The sequence below is a fragment of the Schistocerca americana genome, chromosome 3 (genome assembly GCF_021461395.2).
Source record: "Schistocerca americana isolate TAMUIC-IGC-003095 chromosome 3, iqSchAmer2.1, whole genome shotgun sequence".
NCBI classification, from domain to species: domain Eukaryota; kingdom Metazoa; phylum Arthropoda; class Insecta; order Orthoptera; family Acrididae; genus Schistocerca; species Schistocerca americana.
In genome coordinates, this window is record NC_060121.1 from 128,677,881 (window position 1) to 128,699,461 (window position 21,581).

The 21,581-nt window shown below is 41.2% G+C and overlaps 1 protein-coding gene across 1 annotated transcript; it reads right to left on the bottom strand.

Moving 5' to 3' along the window:
- Nucleotides 1–12,241: 12,241 nt before the first annotated feature.
- Nucleotides 12,242–21,372, bottom strand: LOC124605920 (UDP-glycosyltransferase UGT5-like). Its single transcript, XM_047137874.1, has 3 exons — nt 21,228–21,372; nt 17,545–17,764; nt 12,242–12,518 (listed from the first exon to the last, which is right to left on the bottom strand). Exons 1-3 carry the CDS (start codon nt 21,370–21,372, stop codon nt 12,242–12,244), a joined length of 642 nt encoding a protein of 213 aa, XP_046993830.1.
- Nucleotides 21,373–21,581: the final 209 nt, after the last annotated feature.

Below are 21,581 nucleotides of genomic sequence, written 5' to 3' on the forward strand. Positions count from 1 at the left end.
AACAGCGCTCCTATCACCTTAACCTGGGGCACTCCTGACGATACCCTGGTGTCTGATGAACATTCGCTGTCGAGGACAGCAAACTGGGTTCTATTACACAAGAAGTCTGGGAACCACTAACATATCTGTGAACTTGTTCCTTACGCTCTTGCCTTCGTTAACAGCTTGCAATGGTGCACCGTGTCAAACGCTTTTCTGAAATCTAGAAAAATGGAATCTACTTGTTGCCCTTCATCCAAGATTCGTAGTATATCTCGTGAGAAAAGAGGAAGCTGAGTTTCGCACGAGCGATGCTTTCTAAAAGCATGTTGATTATGAACATAAGCTTCTCAGTCTCAAGAGAACTTACGATATTCGAACGAGAATATGTTCAAGGATTCTGCAGCAAGCCGAAGTGAGAGATATTGGTCTGCAATTTTGCGAGTCCGTTCTTATACCCTCTTCATAATCTAGAGTCACCTGCGCTTTTTCCCAGTTGCTTGGGACTTTGGACTCAGCGAGAGATTCACGATAAATGCAAGCTAGATAAGGGGCCGTAGAGTGCTCTGTATAAAACCGAACTGGGATTCCATCCGGATCTGGTGATTTATTTTCTTTCAAATCTTTCATTGTTTCTCTACGCCAGGGATGCTTATTACAATGTTGTCCGTACTTGAGTCTGTCCGATGGTCAAATGCCGGTATGTTTATACTATTCTCCTGTGTGAATAATTTCTTAAACTTGAAATTTAAAACTTCATTTTTGTATCTCTATCTGCAACTGCCACGCAAAACTCGTCAACAAGGGACTGAATGGAAGACTTGTTTTTGTGATGATTTATTTCAGAATATTTTCAGTGCCTCCTGCTATTGCATCAGCGGAGACTACTCGGCAAAAGTTCTTGTTTAACAGGGTACTGTCTTGTTGACCAAGTCAATTTTTGGGTAGTTTTTATGAGAAATGTGAATGAAATTGGGAATTTACTCTACCTCTATAATATTACGTATTATATCTTTGCATTCAGTTTCTCCATTGAAGTTCGAAGTAGCTATGTAATTCATACAGACTCAATGAGAATGAATGTCTCGTCACAAGCTCCGTTGTCAACCCACATAGATCAAAACAAGTATGTTATCCAGGCTGACTCAGGGAGGATGAAGTGTCTTGTCACGACTTCCACTGACAACCCAGAATTTGAAGAGCTACAATCATTGCTGTAGAACTGCCGTAATGAGCAATGTTTCCATTGGTTCATATTCATGTGTTCTTTGTAAGAGACCACAGATGACGGTCGGGTAAGTCAGAGAGTAGCAGTAGCAGTGTGTGTTGGACAGTCTGCCTATTGCCTATGTACTTGGTATGAAAAGGGTGGAAGCTGGGCTGCCGTGTAGTAAGGCAACATTATTTAAAAAGGATTTTGTACTAACTTGTTTTGAGGAAAGAAGAATGTCAAAAACCAATTTCTAAGGTAATCCTGCCTTTTTTATATTTTTGTAACTGTATAGCTTCTTATTGTTAGAACACTGTATGTAGTTGAAGTTTGCTGAAGAAATCTTACAATGCAGCATATGGGTTTGTCTTAAGTTGAAACAAGTGCCAAGGACACTATTAAGAAATATTTTGCTAACTTGTCTAGATGTGAGAACTTTATGAAAAGGTGTATTGTTGTTAAGGCTTAATGAAGCACACTTAAACTTGGGGTCTCGTTCTCATTTATCTGTCGCTAAGATTAGTTCCCCGTTTTCATTTACTTTCGTGACTCTGTTTGCATACTCACATTGCACATCGCGAATTGTGAACTGTGGAGCATTTTCATGAAAACTGGTAAGATACCGACCTGCATTGCACATCGTCAGTACGGCAAATGAAATTTTATTTTTGACGACCTCATCATGATCCTAACAGAGATAGCTTTCAGAGCAGACGAGCATCTTGTGCACACACGTAGGCCAAAAAATTGAATAATCATCGAAGTTCCTCTGTAAGCTACAGTGACTGTCAGAGTAATTTGTGAAAATAATATCATATCAGTTCAGAGGCCTAATACCAGTAGAGGACTTCACTAAAGCTCTATCTTGTGAAGATGCTTTAATTTTTACGTTCACCTGCTGTGTAATTACAATAACAGTTCTCATACAGTAGTTGCGGGACTAAATATAAAGATTAACAATATTCAGGGCCAACATTTTAATCTGAGTCATTTCGTTTTGCAGTCGCACGCCGTTTGGAAATCTCAGTGAAAACGGATTACTTTGTCGCAGATGAATTGTTTGATGTTCCGGCTAGTCTCGATTTCGCAACAGAGCTCCAAACATTCCCGTTCAAAATTAAATTTTCACATAGTTCTGTTGCCCTGCAATGCAATTTACACAGTTGGTTATCAAAATAAGTTTTACAGATTTTTCAGGTACCGTACCAACTTGACACTTGCGAACACAAGTTTAAATATAACAAGAAACTTTCAAGACAAACTTGATTGTACGAACGTGCTCTGCAATTGAAAGATTCTTACAAGCAACAAGACAGTGCAAAGAGTTGTTTGACTATTATTTATCTGAATACGAATAGAGAAGGTATAGTAAAAGAATTTATTCATGTATTTTATGAATTGTGCAATTTGTATGATGGGAGGTCGTAAGTGATTTCATTTGCGGATGTGCAGCTAATGAAATAAACGAATAAGTTTTTGGTAGTCTACAGTTTGCTCCATTTACATTCTAAGAAATTCTCGTTGACAATTCTTCACTTGCATTTGTGTCACGGGCGTTTCTTATAATAAAACGTCTCGTTTTCTGTATTTCATTTTTATTTGCTTTAGTATTCGTTTCCTTGAAAGTTATTCGTCATTTGTGGTGAAGTGTTTTGCTCCTTCGTATGTATTCGAACTGAAAGAATCACACAGTGAAATATCTCTCTGAGTCCTTTATTTTTGCTAACTGTATTTTTATTGCTTTGATTCAGTGCGCGCAACACGGAATATACAGAGTGGATCCTTTACACTTACTGGAAGTACCAACCCTTCTTTACTATTTATACTTTGCCTAAAAGATTTGGGGTTTTTTCTGTTATTTACTCATTATCTCTAAAACATATTTAAGTACAGTTTCTCTAGATTCAGTTCACCTGACAGCATATTTATTTCCAAAATTAGTCACGTGAAATAAGGTAATGCTGTACTTTACACTCTCGAAATTCATGGTTGACAGTCTGTTGTGTGTAATTCGATCTCAACATTATTCCTTGTGCCGATTATCCCTCCACCACCATTTCTGTCATAACTATGTTCTTTTAAGGTACCGGTACCACAATCATTGTTAAGAGCTCATTACCGCTTCTCACAGCTTCTCTCTTTCGTAATAAACGCAGTGGTCTACTGCCAATGTGAGAAGAATCTGAACTGAATATTTTGAAAATGACTTACAAGTTCGTGGCGCCCTCCATCGCTAATGCTGGAATTCAATATGGTGTTGGCGCACCCTTTGCCTTGCTGACAGCTTCCACTCTCGCAGGCATACGTCCAATCAGATGCTGGAAGATTTCTTGGTGAATGGCAGCCCATTCTTCACGGAGTAGTGCACTGAGGAGAGGTATCGATGTCAGTCGATGAGGCCTGACACGAAGTCGGCGTTCCAAAACATCCCAAAGGTGTTCTATGGGATTCAGGTCGGGGCTCTGTGCAGGCCAGTCCATCACAGGGATGTTATTGTCGTGTAACCACTCCGCCACAAGCCGTGCATTATGAAAAAGTACTGGATCGTGTTGAAAGGTGCAGTCGCAATCCCCGCATTGCTGTTCAACAGTAGGAGCCAAGAAGGTGCTTAACATATCAGTGCTGTGGTAGTGCCACACAAAACAACAAGGGGTGCAAGCCCCTCCATGAAAAACACGACCACACCATAACACCGCCGCCTCCGAATTTTACTGTTGGCACTACACACACGCTGGCAGATAACGTTCACCGGACATTCGACATAACCACACCCTGCCATTGGGTCGCCCACTGTGTATCGTGATTCGTTACTCCACACAACGTTTTTCCACTGTACAACTGTCCAATGTTTACGCTCCTTACACCAAGCGAGGTGTCGTTTGGCATTTATCGGCGTGATTTGTTTCTTATGAATAGCCACTCGAGCATGAAATCCAAGTTTTCTCCCCTCCAGCGTAACTGTCACAGTACTTGCAGTCGATCTTGATGCAGTTTGGAATTCCTGTGTGGTGGTCTGGACAGATGTCTGCCTATTACACACTATGACCCTCTTCATCTGTCGGCAGTCTCTGACAGTCAACAGACGATGTCGGCCTAAATGCTTTCGTTCTGTATGTGTCCCTTCACGTTTCCTCTTGACTATCACATAAGAAAGAGTGGACCTAGGGATGTTTAAAGAGTGTGGAAATGTCAAATACAGACGTATGACACAACTGACACCCAATCACGTGAGCACGTGCGAAGTCCATGAGTACCGTGGAGCGCCCCATTCTGCTCTCTCACGATGTCTAACGAATACAGAGGTCGCTGATATGGAGTACTTGGCAGTAGGTGGCAGGACAGTGCACCTAATATGAAAAACGTACACATATGTTTTGCCAAGATACTTTTGATCACACAGTATATGTGTCGTTACCAACATTCACTCCATATTTATGACACGTCTCCTTATAAATTAATAAAAACCCAAGATAAATGGAGAATTGTTGTTTTAGTTGGTAGAAAAAACTTTACTGAGTATTTCGGAGCATGTTACATATTTATACAGCTTTTAAATTATGAGAAATGGGGATGGAGAACTCAATATGTAAGTTTTACCTAAGTTACTCTTCTCCGTTATAGTAAATTCTTGAGCCATGGTGCACCTTTTCTGGCACACCAGCTCTTTGGCGCGACGCTATCGATTACCCAGCTGTACTAGGATCTTTGCCCCTGTTGTGATCTCACGGGTGTCTGGCGCTCGCGGCAGTTGGTGTTGGTCTCGCTACGAGGTGCAAGGACGTGCTTGCGTGGGCGAAAGAGGAAAACGCGTGGGTCTGCCTCGTAAGGCGGTCGCGAGTTTGTGGTGGACCTGCCTGATTTCAACTCCGGGCTCTGTTCGTCGCATTGCTTTGGGGCCTGTTTTCTCTGAGAGATCCATCCCTGGAGACCATCTCGAACAATGCTCTCCATCGAAGGTGTAAGTGATTTTGGTGCCTTCGTTTCGCTGAACGGTTTGCGTCTTAATGTGTGTGTTGCTGAAGTAAGATCAGCCGACAGAGTGTGTAAGTGCATGGAGACCAGCAGCTACTATTTCCTTTTAAAAATCCGCTGGTTGGATTACCATTAGGAAGCTGATTAGCACGAAGGTGTGTGTGATATATATATATATATATATATATATATATATATATATATATATGATTGAGAAACATATTATTTTTAACCCATTTATGAATCATGTTGTTGTTGTTGTTGTTGTTGTGGTCTTCAGTCCTGAGACTGGTTTGATGCAGCTCTCCATGCTACTCTATCCTGTGCAAGCCTCTTCATCTCCCAGTACCTACTGCAGCCTACATCCTTCTGAATGTGCTTAATGTATTCATCTCTTGGTCTCCCTCTACGATTTTTACCCTCCACACTGCCCTCCAGTACTAAATTGGTGATCCCTTGATGCCTCAGAACATGTCCTACCAACCGATCTCTTCTTCTTGTCAAGTTGTGTCACAAACTCCTCTTCTTCCCAATTATATTCAATACCTCCTCATTAGTTATGTGATCTACCCATCTAATCTTCAGCATTCTTCTGTAGCACCACATTTCGAAAGCTTCTATTCTCTTCTTGTCTAAACTATTTATCGTCCATGTTTCACTTCTATACATGGCTACACTCCATACAAATACTTTCAGAAACGACTTCCTGACACTTAAATCAATGCTCGATGTTAACAAATTTCTCTTCTTCAGATACGCTTTTCTGTCCATTGCCAGTCTACATTTTATATTCTCTCTACTTCGACCATCATCAGTTATTTTGCTCCCCAAATAGCAAAACTCCTTTACTACTTATGTGTCTCATTTCCTAATCTAATTCCCTCAGCGTCACCCGACTTAATTCGTCTACATTCCATTATCCACGTTTTGCTTTTGTTGATATTCATCTTATACCCTCCTTTCAAGACACTTTCCATTCTGTTCAACTGCTATTCCAAGTCCTTTGCTGTATCTGACACAATTACAATGTCATCAGCGAACCTCAAAGTTGTTATTTCTTCTCCATGGATTTTAATACCTACTCCGAACTTTTCTTTCGTTTCCTTTACTGTTTGCTCAATATACAGCTTGAATAGCATCGGGCAGAGGCTACAACCCTGTATCACTTCCTTCCCAACCACTGCTTCCCTTTCATGTCCCTCGACTCTTATAATTGCCATCTGCTTTCTTTACAAATTGGAAATAGGCTTTCGCTCCCTGTATTTTACCCCTGCCACCTTCAGAATTTGAAAGAGAGTGTTCCAGTCAACATTGTCAAAAGCTTTCTCTAAGTCTACAAATACTAGAAACGTAGGTTTGCCTTTCCTTAATCTTTCTTCTAAGATTGCCTCACATGTTCCAACATTTCTACGGAATCCAAACTGATCTTCCCCGAGGTTGGCTTCTACCAGTTTTTCCATTTGTCTGTAAAGAATTCGCATTAGTATTTTGCAGCTGTGACTTATTAAACTGATAGTTCGGTAATTTTCACATCTGTCAACACCTGCTTTCTTTGGGATTGGAATTATTATATTCTTTTTGAAGTCTGAGGGAATTTCGCCCGTCTCATACATCTTGCTCACCATATGGTAGAGTTTTGTCAGGACTGGCTCTCCCAAGGCTGTCAGTAGTTCTAATGGAATGTGGTCTACTCCTGGGGCCTTGTTTCGACTTAGGTCTTTCAATGCTCTGTCAAACTCTTCGCGCAGTATCATATCTCCCATTTCATCTTCACCTAGCTTCTCTTCCACTTCCTTAATATTGTCCTCAAGAACATCGCCCCTGTATAGACCCTCTATATACTCCTTCCACCTTTCTGATTTCTCTTCTTTGCTGACAACTGGGTTTCCATCTGAGCTCTTGATATTCATGCAAGTGGTTCTCTTTCTCCAAAGGTCTCTTTAATTTTCCTGTAGGCAGTATCTATCTTACCCCTCATGAGATAAGCCTCTACATCCTTACATTTGTCCTCTAGCCATTCCTGCTTAGCCATTTTTGAGACTTTTGTAATCCTTTTTGCCCGCTTCACTTGCTGCATTTTTGTATTTTCTCGTTTCATCAGTTAAATTCAGTATCTCTTCTGTTACCCAAGGATTTCTACTAGTCCTCGTCTTTTTACCTACTTGATCCTCTGCTGACTTCACTATTTCGTTCCTCAAAGCTACCCATTCTTCTTCTACTGTATTTCTTTCCCCCGTTCCGGTCAGTCGTGTATATATATATATATATATATATATATATATATATATATATATATATATGATTGAGAAACATTATTTTTAACCCATTTATGAATTATGGACATGAGACGTATGTAAGATTCTGAGAATTAATAACAACTAAATACAAATTACACATTATTAAACACATGATCTAATAAAATTGCAAGATACGTTAAACAAGATTTCTCTGAGTTCGATTACATGTCTGATACATTCACAGCAATGAACGACTGCTGTTGAGCTTGGCATGATTATGTTCTGGAATGTGAATCACATCATTGCTGTGGGAAAATGGCATATTTGTGTTGGAAATTTGGATACTGTACAAGTATATTGCACTGTTGACATGTCCCTTAAGCATGAATTACTTGGCGCCAACTGGTCTAGAAAGTGGTCCTGTTGCACTCAATAATTGTTCATAAAAGCCAACAGGTAGTGGTCCATGTACATACATTGTTTCTCTTATTCACAGGAATATTGTCACTATTGAGAATTCATTCCTGATCAAATTACTGTTTCAAAATTCCACCACAGCATGAGTCCCACACTCGGTGTGATACAATACTGACTCTCTCTCCTGACCTTATACTTTATGCACAACAGTGCCCAAATGTGCTAGTGCATTGTTTCACGTCCTGAATTTAATCAAAGCTGAAAACAAAATGTTTTATTCCAATTTTAACTGATTTTTCTGGCCCTCTAGAATTCAGCTCACACTGAGTTATGACTTTAGAAACCAAGGCTAATGGGTCTTGACTTTAGAAGCAGAGACCAGTTCACTTATACTGCTGAAATGGACATAGTTTTCCAATAATCTGTTCATTGATGACAATGGCTACTTGTCTACAGAGAACAAGGGACTTTTGTTGTGCCAGATCCCCTGCTGGCAGCTTCTAGTTTCATACCACTACAAAAATGAATATATCAAGTGCCAGCAAAGTTGTTTAGTTACGTATGCCGCTTGTAAATGTCGCAAATTTGAGATAATATCAGTCCATGCCACGTGTTTAGAAATTCCCAGAACATCCCCTCACAGACCTAGAAAGTCATTGCAATAGCCAGCGATACTTGAATAATTGCCAATAGTCCATCATTTGTAGCAAATTATACAAATGGTCAGATAATTTGGCAAGTCTCTGCCACAGTCTAATAAATGCATTCACGTTTTCCACCTTTATGTTTAATGTGTTAAAACAAACAATCAGGCCAAGTCACTTTAAACACGAAGTAATGTTTTTTGGATTTCTTACTCTTGAAAAGTTTCAAAGCTATAAAGGCAGTTATAAATTGTGTGATTAGACTGGTTGTTGGTCATATATAAGACAGTGCTAATTAAAAAATAAATATAATTTATTTCCAAAGCTTACATAACGAACATAAAATGAATGTTTCAATCTTGAATGCAATGTTTTGGCACGGAAGCCAAGATCTACAATGAGCTGCAGAGTCTCCTCGTACCCATCTCCACATCTCTCCACCTAACATTTCGACGAAGACTGTCGTACACTCCTGGAAATTGAAATAAGAACATAGTGAATTCATTGTCCCGGGAAGGGGAAACTTTATTGACACATTCCTGGGGTCAGATACATCACATGATCACACTGACAGAACCACAGGCACATAGACACAGGCAACAGAGCATGCACAACGTCGGCACTAGTACAGTGTATATCCACCTTTCGCAGCAATGCAGGCTGCTATTCTCCCATGGAGACGATCGTAGAGATGCTGGATGTAGTCCTGTGGAACGGCTTGCCATGCCATTTCCACCTGGCGCCTCAGTTGGACCAGCGTTCGTGCTGGACGTGCAGACCGCGTGAGACGACACTTCATCCAGTCCCAAACATGCTCAATGGGGGACAGATGCGGAGATCTTGCTGGCCAGGGTAGTTGACTTACACCTTCTAGAGCACGTTGGGTGGCACGGGATACATGCGGACGTGCATTGTCCTGTTGGAACAGCAAGTTCCCTTGCCGGTCTAGGAATGGTAGAACGATGGGTTCGATGACGGTTTGGATGTACCGTGCACTATTCAGTGTCCCCTCGACGATTACCAGTGGTGTACGGCCAGTGTAGGAGATCGCTCCCCACACCATGATGCCGGGTGTTGGCCCTGTGTGCCTCCGTCTTATGCAGTCCTGATTGTGGCGCTCACCTGCGCGGCGCCAAACACGCATACGACCATCATTGGCACCAAGGCAGAAGCGACTCTCATCGCTGAAGACGACACGTCTCCATTCGTCCCTCCATTCACGCCTGTCGCGACACCACTGGAGGCGGGCTGCACGATGTTGGGGCGTGAGCGGAAGACGGCCTAACGGTGTGCGGGACCGTAGCCCAGCTTCATGGAGACGGTTGCGAATGGTCCTCGCCGATACCCCAGGAGCAACAGTGTCCCTAATTTGCTGGGAAGTGGCGGTGCGGTCCCCTACGGCACTGCGTAGGATCCTACGGTCTTGGCGTGCATCCGTGCGTCGCTACGGTCCGGTCCCAGGTCGACGGGCACGTGCACCTTCCGCCGACCACTGGCGACAACATCGATGTACTGTGGAGACCTCACGCCCCACGTGTTGAGCAATTCGGCGGTAAGTCCACCCGGCCTCCCGCATGCCCACTATACGCCCTCGCTCAAAGTCCGTCAACTGCACATACGGTCCACGTCCACGCTGTCGCGGCATGCTACCAGTGTTAAAGACTGCGATGGAGCTCCGTATGCCACGGCAAACTGGCTGACACTGACGGCGGCGGTGCACAAATGCTGCGCAGCTAGCGCCATTCGACGGCCAACACCGCGGTTCCTGGTGTGTCCGCTGTGCCGTGCGTGTGATCATTGCTTGTACAGCCCTCTCGCAGTGTCCGGAGCAAGTATGGTGGGTCTGGCACACCGGTGTCAATGTGTTCTTTTTTCCATTTCCAGGAGTGTATTTTATAACACACCGCGTGTTGACAATGATATCACACATCGTTTTTAATGTAGTCATTGAGAAACACGTCTGCCTATCACTTGCACTAGTATGTTAAATCCTTCAAAGCTAATAAAAAGCTTGTAAACGCTGCGCTTTGAGGCACGATACTCATTAAAGCCTGTACTATGGTAAGTTGACGGGCTTCACCTTATGAGAAAGGATTTTTGTATAGAAATTGACCGCATGTACCTGAATGGAGGCAAATCAGACTTACACCTACTCGGTAATGACAATGATATGTCAAGTAAGTTCGAAATGCAACTACACGTCAGGACGGACAAGAAACAACACAGAAGATGTTACCAATTTGTTAATAATACGGTCGCCAGCCTAATTAGGCATTAACTGAGTTTCTTTCCTGTACAAGTTGGTGTACGTGCGTGCAAAACAACACGTAATAACACTGCATAATATGGGAAATTTTAGAACCAGAAAATCTACTGAATTGATAATTTCACTTTCTGTACTAATATGGATACACCATAAATACATAACATTACACTATAATGCTTACTACAAAACTTCGTACTGTCTATTGATCTGATTAAAGTCAGGCATAGGTTACCCTAGAAATAGCACTTTCGAAACACACACACAATGTTAATTTTGATAAAGGTAAAACACTGATAAATTTTGGTTTTTTATTTTGGCTTTGATTTTGCTGATCTAATCAGTTCAGTACACTTCAGAATTCAAATGAATAAGTAAGGGGGGGGGGGGGGGAACCTTGAAACTGTTATGATCACTGTATTAAAACAATTAATTGCTGAAATCATTATGCACTCTAGATTTTCAATATATGAGTTACTACTCTTTTTACCTTATTTCCTGCTCATTTAAATACCATTATATCTGTCTCGAAATGATTAAACTTCACTACTAAATCAATATCTAAATTATCTTCCAACTTTGTCAGACCTTTGTTATTCGTCTGTTAGTTCATCAACGAAAAAGTTCTTTAAACATCATTCTAACATAGCTAGGTCTGCAGGTAATTATTATTAACATAAACTTTAATTCTTCATTTCGGGACACTCGGATTGCACAACATTTGGAGAGGACCCTGGCTAGGTTAGTTGTGAGGATAATTAAATGATAGGACAGTTCTGATAAAATTTAAGTTGTTATTGAACAGTATGGAACAAAAGTAACACTGGTCCACATGAATACAGTACTAAAAGTTTCAACCTGTTTGTATCGATGTGGCGGTTGGCGGGCGGCGAGATGGCGAGGCACAGAGCACACATACAACCACAGCAATGGCTCTTGATGTATCGGCACTTTATTTCTTCATAGCGTCGCAATACTTTTCCATTTAGTGCCTATGAAATTTTGCCATGCTGTATAGGCGTCGGAACGACATATCCGAGGCTCAATGAAACTACGTCTTCCAAGAGAGCCTCCTCGATCCAGGACATGTTGCTCAGACCAATGCCCAACACCGACTACTACTGTTGACCCCGTTATGCCGTGCTGCGCCCGTGTGCATTTTCCCGCGCTCGCCTGCCATCCACCTTTTACCACTCCCTTACAGACAGGGTATTCACCAGAGGTTTTGCATTCTACGTATCCTAGTACATTGCCTACGTATGGACCAGACGCACAATTACAACTTTAACATCGTACAATAGTTTCAACGTTTCTTACATTTCTATTCTGTTATAATATTGCTTGAAGTTTGACATAAACATTAATATTCACATCGAAAATTGTTTACAGTTTCTTTAACATAATGGCATGAAACAAAAAAGAAATGAAATCAGAACATCGATTACACTAATTTATCGAAAATCAGAAGAAAAAATTATTATATGTACAATAGTACAGCGTTGTTGTTGTTACAAGTTCATCATTCAGTCTTATGTTTTTTGGCGTTGAGTATCAGAGATGTAAGATATCTCGCCAGTGAATACAGCGCAAGTGTTGTGGTTGCAGCTACGGCCAGCACGAAGGCGACGACATCTAGCAGCAGCAACTGGTACCAGCTGAGATCCATGGCTCCGCTTCGCAAATGTGGAGCTCCCTGGTGACGTAGTACATATTCTATCCACCAGATGGCTTGTGGCATCGACTGTGCCTGGTGCTCGCGATACACTGCTGACAACTTCTTCATGTTTTCCCGATACCTATTCACAACACAGCATATTATTAGCACATCTTGAGAATAAGAGGATACAATACAGTGCCAAGAATACGAATGACTTACTGTGAAATATAGGCATTTAATTTTATTTGTAATCAGAAAAAGGACTTTTGAACATATTTCAGAAATAAGTGCTAATAAGCTGACTAAAAATTTGAACGTGATTGAATTTTTACCCATCCAGACATACTTCTAATTTATTTGCCCGTACAGTAGATAGACTACATTACTGGTATTCAACTGAGGTAAGAACACAAATGGTACAAGTTTTAAACTCAAACTGATAGAAGGGGCTTATGAGAGGCACTAGGGCCTCTTCATATGGACAAGCAACAAGTAAAGGGAGTGGTTTGAAATGCGCATCATTCAATGAACTGATGAGCACTAAAAGAAATTTAAGCTTATTTGAGTTTAAGGATTAGTTGTACTATAACATATATGACAGTTACATTTCTGGCATTTGAGTTCGTTTTAACCCGAGAGCTGGAAAACTTCTGGTTGTAAAGTGGAGCAATCCATTGACTTAAAACACTGACTGCGCTTTACAGCTACCTGCACAACAACTTGTTTTTCTATGAATGGTTTCATAGATATGCAGTTACCAATTTTAAGTGTAGACAGATTGCATGCTTTTCTTATTTCACAGAACTTGCAATACTGGTATGCCTGAAATCAGTGCTACATTTCGCACCACAAACTGGGCACGTTGCATTACCCCTGTGTGCACTAACGACAGACAACTCTTATAATAACGAACTGTATACTTTGGACTTGAGTTTCTCTGCCACAAACTCTATGTTACTCATTTATCAAAATCATAGATGCAAGTTCTGGAATGAACTATGTGTTAAACAGCAACATATGGCATAATATACACGAATAGCGCTACTACAGCAACTTAGCGCTGAAGTTCGCACTTGTCACATTGCCGATGCGACCGTGACACCTATGACTATGTGATAAAGTCGATGTGATTGAACTCGAGGCTTAGCACACGCACGGTTTTTCGAATGAACGAGTTGAGTTACCAGCATTCTTGAATTCACACATCAGGAATAATGCAAGAAATATTTGTCTAGTTTTCTGAAAGAAAGTGTGGAGGTGGCTAGTAAAGAAGATAACGAAATGCGCGCTGCGTAAAACGAAATTCCGGCTGATTTAGTTGCCCCAAAGAGAGTATTTTGAAAATAAGGGATCTCCCAGAATGTTCCACCATTGACAGGAACACTACTCATACATAAATTAGTTGATTTCATGAATATTGCTCTCTTATTTTAACAAGGAAAGGAAAACACAACAATATTTTTTAATGTTTGTTCATACCACACGTTTCCCAAAATAAGGAAAGCCCAAAAATTATTATTATTATTAATTATAATCAGAAGTAAATTAACGCAGATCGAAAGTATACAGAGAATTAAGAGAACGTCGATAAACGATTTAGCGCTAGATTACAAGCCCATTGTAATAAGAGACGTAAAGCATTTATCTGTACTTGCTTGGAAGTCCCTAACGCCGACTAGGGTTAAGAAATAGCCCCTGAACTAAAGATGGAGAACAGAATTAAGTCACTCGAAGTGAGACTAAACTTAATTATAGAGGTATGGTCTCTACAGACTCTACCACCAGATTCCCCTGTTCCTAGACTTCCGGCAAGCTTCCAATTTACTGCACAATGCTGCAGAATTAAAGCTACCAAAAGTCTCATAGGGCATATTCCGTTAGGTAGCGGCTGAAAATGATGATTTGAAATGTGGAATTTCTGAGAAGAGTTTATAGCTGTGGGTTATGTTCATAGAACTGTATGCAATGGCACCTCGAATAACAATTGAAGAATCAGTTTTCAGGAGACCGTAATATATTCTACATCTACAGACATGTTCCGCTAGCAGCAGTACAGTGTGCGGCGGGGGACCATTGTACCAATATTAGCTATCTTCGATGCTGTTGTATTCACATACTGAACTAAAGAAAAGCGACTATCTATGTATCTCTGAATCTGCTCTAATCTCTCTTATTTTGCCGACCGACATGGCCGAGCGGTTCTAGGCGCTTCAGTCCGGAACCGCGCGACCGCTACGGTCGCAGGTTCGAATCCTGCCTCGGGCATGGATGTGTGTGATGTCCTTAGGTTAGTTAGGTTTAAGTAGTTCTGTGTTCTAGGGGACTGATGACCTCAGATGTTAAGTCCCATAGTGCGCAGAGCCATTTGAACCTCTCTTATTTTATTCTGCTTATCAGTACGCCAGACATAACACAGTGACACAGAATGCCCGTAAAGCCTTCCTCAAAAGGCACTCTAAATTCACCCAACACGGTTACGCAGGAATCGAGGTGTCATTCTTCCAAAGATTCCGATTTAGTTCCCTGAGCGTCTGTGTTAACACTTGCATACCGGCTATACCGACCTCTTACGGCGGAAGCAACGCCTCTCTGACTTCATACGATAGTTATTTGACTCCGAACGCTGTAACAGTACATTAGAAGTGGTCCCTCTAGCTTTGCCTAACTTCGAATAATGGTACAGCCACGTAACCAGTGAACGAGCGAAATATATTGCAAGAGGTGAAACTGATGCTATGGTAAAATGACTACAGAAAAAGTAAATGAATGACGTCCAGAAGGAGTATCTTGTTTGAAATAAATACAGAATCTGGAAACAACCGTTTAGTAAGCTCTAAATAAATTAGAAAAACAAATAAAAGGAAACTGTTTATATATAGTTACACACAATATAGGATGAATGCATGAGAGCAGAAACAATGTGTGAAGTTCTGTTCTGTGATAAACAACGGAGCAAAAACAAGAGCGCGAACCTTAAAATTTGGGGAAAACCCGAACACAGAGCAAGGATGGTAAATCGGAGTTGTTGATGCTGCAATTAGTGAAACTTACCGAAAACTGCATAATAGATACTGCTGTGTTATATATGATGCAACATAAAAAACATAAAAACACAGTACAGTCTAAACAGGGACAACAAACTAGTTGTAATATTGGAGTTCAGTATTTACGTAGCTCATAGGTCCGAAACCATATCACGGAAGTTTGGATATGCTGACGATTCGGACATGGGAATACCTTATGAAGATACAGCGGTCACTGAGGTCATCTTGACGAGAGACCTAAAAGTTATTGGGAAATACTTCCTAGTAGCATAGCCATCGCAACTTCACTACACTTTGACTGACCTTGACGCTAAACATAAATGGGCAGGAGGGTAGCATTTACTGATCCAGTTACTTTGTCCTTATTAGAGACTCATGTGGGGTAAGAGGAGAAAATCACATAATTTTGGGGATGCAGTTCGTGAAGCTTATTCTGTGCATCGTTAACATTAGTTTATTAGTATTATTATTAGAAATTGAGAAATTAACTTTACCTGCGACTATGATTAAAGTAATAAACTGTGATTTCTATTATTTGTATTATTAGTACAAGATGTTTCTAATACTTGACAGCTTATAAAATTTGTACAAATTTGTTCGTATGACTTACATATCAAGTCTTAGTCCTTTTGTGGGACACTAGCTCGCCGGCCGGAGTGGTCGAGCGGTTCTAGCCCCTTCAGTCTGGAACCGCGCGACCGCTACGCTCGCAGGTCCGAATACTGCCTCGGGCATGGATGTGTGTGATGTCCTTAGGTTAGTTAGGTTTAAGTAGTTCTACGTTCTAGGGGACGGATGACCTGGGAAGTTAAGTCCCATAGTGCTCAGAGCCATTTGCACCATTTTTTTGACACTAGCTCGAGTTCAGACTCACGTAGTACACAAGTACGAATCACACCACTGCAAGCGCTAGACACAGTTGTAACAAAGATGGCTGCCTTCGCTGGTCTTTAGGCATTCTTGCTGCGTATTTAGGTTCGAAGAGTCGAAGTCTACGTCTATTGTACAACGTATTTTTGTACCAAGTACGGTAAAGATTCTCTCAGTAGGTCTACCGTTTATAAGTAGCATAAAGTTTTTGCTGATATTGGGAGCTTGGTAAGCCATATAAAATGCTAATGTAGACCACGTGTATCTCTCGTCGTCATAGAGTGAGGCAAAGCTTTGATAACAGTTTTACTAAATGGACCTGCCGTGTTTCTCACGAGCTGAGCATCCCACATATGACAGTTTGGCATTTTATAAGAAGGTATTTGCATCTCACACCGTGCTAATTAACAATGATACAAGAACTGAACCACACAGGCAGGACAACTCGCAAGGACTGTTGTGGGACAATATCACATCGATTGGAAAGACCAAGATTCCAGTGTAAACGTTATATTTAGTGATGAGTCGACTTTAACTTTGAGTGGTTGAGCTAATAAGAACAACTGTCCGATTTGGGGCAGTGAAAATCCTCGAAAACCCTCGTGATAGCGTAAAAGTTAAAGTCTTTAGTGCACTAAGGAAGAGCAAAGCTTACAACCCTTCCTTTTCCCAAGAGGAAACATTCAACGTAATAAAGTACTTAGATATGTTGCAAAACTTTCAAACCGTTGGTTGACAAGGCTGTCTAGGAACGCAATGTGCACTTTATGATAGATGGTGCACCATCGCACTACATCACTTATGTCCGGTGTTTCCTCAATACTCGCTTTCCAGGTAAATGGAATACAGAAGGTTTACCCGATGGCATGATCCCCACCATCACAGGACTTGACACATATTGACTTTTACTTGCTGGGATTTATCAAAGGATTTGACCATCCTTACCGGCTAACCTAACAGGGACTAGAGCAAGAATCTACGTTACAGTTAGACAGATTAAGTCTGACATCTTGCAGCGAGTTTGATAAGAAATTGACTTCGATGCAAAATAACCAATGCAAGTCACATTCAACTTGCTCAGCTATAAGGTAAAAAAATTTGAAATATTTTGCAAGATCTGTAAGTAATGTGAATAACTCTATACAAATCTTCACAGTTGTTAAGTCCTTTCAGAAACATATTTTCCGTAATGTGATCCGTTATGTTTCAGTACCTGAAATACGGAAAATTTCTAATAGCAAAATTGCTTACCTGGGATCCTCAAGAACCGTTCGTATAGCCTTTAAAACAGTATCCTTCGTGACGTGCCGGAACTGCAACCTGTAGTCAATCTCAGCAGCTACGAATTTTTCGACATTGTAGTGCTGGTCTCCCATGAATGGAATTCCAATTAAAGGAACACCATAGTAAGTAGCTTCATTGAAACTCTGGAGGCCTCCTTGCGCGATGAAGACTTTCACGTTCGGATGAGCTGTAGATTTCATAAAAATATGTTACTAATGGGTTATAAAATCAATAATATTTGTTTTATTTGTGAAAATGTTCCAGGAGGTACTATATTTAAAGACGATACTCTTGGAATCAAACTTTAAATATTTTCAATTTTTCATCGTCGAAATCTGCTAGGGATTGATCACTCAAGACATATGATAACCATTGCATGAGATGAAAGATTTTATAATAAATCTCCACATAAGCACATGTTGCAAGCCTAATTTCAGGTGACGCCACATTGGGCGATTTATGGGTGATGAGGACAACACAACACCCAGTCCATTGGCGGAGAAAATCTGCAAAGCCGGCCGGGAATCGAAACCAGACCACTGCACAGTGCGCAAGCACGTAAGCACGCAGTTAGCCAGGCGGACATATAAGCACACAGTACCTGGTGATAGAGAAGGAAGTTCAGGGACCATGTTTACTGTAGAACTAATAGATGTAGAAGATGTTTTCACGATGATGGATCAAGTATTGATTGATGGTACAGAAGCGAAAAAGCTAAGAAAAAGATAAGGTAAGGACTCTCAGCATCGTTGCCGTTGTTTGGGTTTGGGACACTAAATGGCAAGGTATTTGCGCACATAAAAATTCTTGTATAGAGGAAATAGTTTTGAGGTTGGTGAAACCTTTCATCCGAATTTGTGTAAAAGCAGTTATAGCCATTATACAAAACAAATTTCTATGTAAAAACATAACAATAAAATAAAACAAATTGAAGTTCTAGCTGGGAGCTACCTGATGTAAAATAAAAGTAAGAGCTGGTGCCTTTGATACTACTTACAATCCAAGTTCTGAAACAGCACACAATGTAGAGATCTTCGCCACTCTCGTCCAACAGTCACCTAAAATACAGGGAAAGTCCGTAGATGACTCCAGGACTGCCCTCCAGTGAGAAAAAAAAGTGGCAATGAGCAATTACTGGCGAACTGTCAGCGTTACGTCACCAACACCACATTGCGATGGAGGAGGAACACGTGCGTCAGGGGAGTATGTACAATACGAAGAGCCTTTAATACGCCTTCATTCCACCTCAGTGGATGGAGAAAGTTGCGCCAAGGATGGGTCGTTTGCTTCCCCACTTGCAACGTGTTTTACGTTGCTTTCAACCAATCTTCCCAACAACACTAAACGCTCCTGTGTCTAGAATGTGGGGTCAGGGATTTTCTCTGCCTCGTGATGGCTGGGTGTTGTGTGATGTCCTTAGGTTAGTTAGGTTTAAGTAGTTCTAAGTTCTAGGAGACTGATGACCATAGATGTTAAGTCCCATAGTGTTCAGAGCCATTTGAACCATTTTGAATCTAGAATGTGAGGTCAGCGTTTGAGGGCCACAGCAGAACTCTGTGCTGGTCTAGTTGGAAACTTCATCTAGCAATTCAGTATCTTGAAATCTTAAAATATTGCAAAAGCTTTAGCAAATAAGGAGCAATGGACTGACATTCTCAGCGTTGACGTTCTGCTGTTATCAGTGTCGGAAAACAGGACGACTTTACACTCCCGTGTGAGACGCTATTCTCTTGTAAAACTGATCTTGAGGGATTACCGCAATGCTGCATCTGAAATAGAACCGTGGTAGTTAGAACGTATAAAGTAGGGAAGTCGCCCTCGTAAGCCTTATTACAGGAGTTTTCTGTAGATTTAACGCCTTCAAGAGCTATCGTAAGGCTTTTCAAGCACTAAAACGCCTAGTATGACGTGTTAACTGCGTAGGAATGCGTGCTTACAGCATTATCCGGTGAAGTCGGGGATTATCAGTGGTGGAATGATATATACTGTACCTACTACGGAAAAAATTTAGATGGTGTCCAGATTCGAGAATGCCGTTAAACGATAATCTTTCTTTCTTCTTCTTACTCGTATGTTCGGAGTCTCAACATTCAGAAAGTTTTGTGTTTCCCAGTGGAGCTGAGCATAATCTTCATCCAACGTCCTACAAGTCTTTCTTGGTTGGAAAAGAAAGAAAGAAAGAAAAAATTGCCGGCACTGAATTATAAGGGTTTAAATGGAATCTGATAAACGCTAAGGAGCGAGTACTGAATTCTAGGAAAGAAGAAAAGACACCAAAACACCATTGAGTCAGCACTTATCAAACATATGGCACGGACGTTAGGAATACTTGTGGATAGCTTTAGCGGCGAAGAAATGAGCTACCTGCGTCTAAGCGTATAAGGCTGTTTTCAAAAGTAGAGAAAATACGAGAAGGTGATGTAAATGTCTGCCTTGAGTGGCTCCACATAACACTGTTCAGTGGAATTAGTGGCACAGTTAGAGATCCCAGCTCATTTATCAGGTAGTCTTAAATCCGCATGCAACCCTCTGATTATGTTAGTCACTAAAAGAATTTAAAAAATACAGATGTAAGAAACCTCTCTCTCTCTCTCTCTCTCTCTCTACCTCCATCACACACCTACACATCCACACTTACACACGCAAACAGCCACACAAGCACACACACACACACACACACACACACACACACACACACACACACACAGACACAGACACACTCACACACACACACACACACACACACACACAGAGAGAGAGAGAGAGAGAGAGAGAGAGAATAGTACTCTCATACACATAATAACATATACAAATATAAATTGCATATAGACGTAGGCATATTAACGCAAAAGACGAATGAGAAACACAAAGCTACAATAGGCTGCACTACCCATTCTAAATACACACAATAAGCACACAGTGGAAAGTGGAAATGCAGGTTTCAAATAAATGTATTCGAAAAAACGCCGAAAATCGGTCATCTGAAGTAAGCAGATCAATAGATCAATTAAATACAATTCCAGGACGACACACATGGGTTAATAACATACGAAATCGTAACAAACACCAAGTGGTAGTTTTATCTCACGAAATTTGTTTCTTTCCTAAAAAACAAGAAAAAGTACAGTGAAATGTGATGTAGTAACACATATTATACATCACAATTTTTGTATACATACAACAAACGTATTACAGACCACTCAAGATGCTTCACAATTAAAAGAAGTAAAGCTCGTATAGCAGAAAAAAGCAGTCTGCCATTTAGTTGCAAAGACAGAATACACCGTCCGCGGCTCGTGGTCTTGCGGTAGCGTTCTCGCTTCCCACGCACGGGGACCCGGGTTCGATTCCCGGGGTCAGGGATTTTCTCTGCGTCGAGATGACTGGATGCTGTGAGTCTTTCATCATCATTTAATCCTCATTCACTTGCAAGTCGCCGTAGTGGCGTTGAAGAACTTGTGGAGCGGTGGCTGAACCGCCCCGCGAGGGATCTCTCGGCCACCAATGCCATACGCGCATTATTATTATTATTATTGTTATTATTATTACGGAATACATCTGTATGCATATAGAAGCAACTAATGAATGATGGAAACATATAAAATGACAGTAATGCAAGTAGAACTCTTTGATACAAACATAAGACGTACCTAGTACTGACTGTTGTGGAAAGCACTTGGACAACAGGACGTTAGGTGGCAGGTCTGGCGAATCGTCCTCCTCCCACTTCCAGAGCACCCTCTGCGGCAGCTGCGAGAAGGCATCGAGAAAAGCCCGTCGCTTTTCTGGTGGCATTTTGCTACTCAGTACGTTGGTGCCCAGGCTGAAGTAGATAGCACCCTCTGTCGCTCCGTCTAACCAGTTCTGTATATCCCGTTGATGAAACACGAAAAATATACCAATAGCATCCTCTGAGATGAAGCAAAAGTTATTCATCAAACAAGTAGGTCAATTACTCCTTTGGTAACTGTCCATCATGAACAGAATATGATGGAATGCTGATC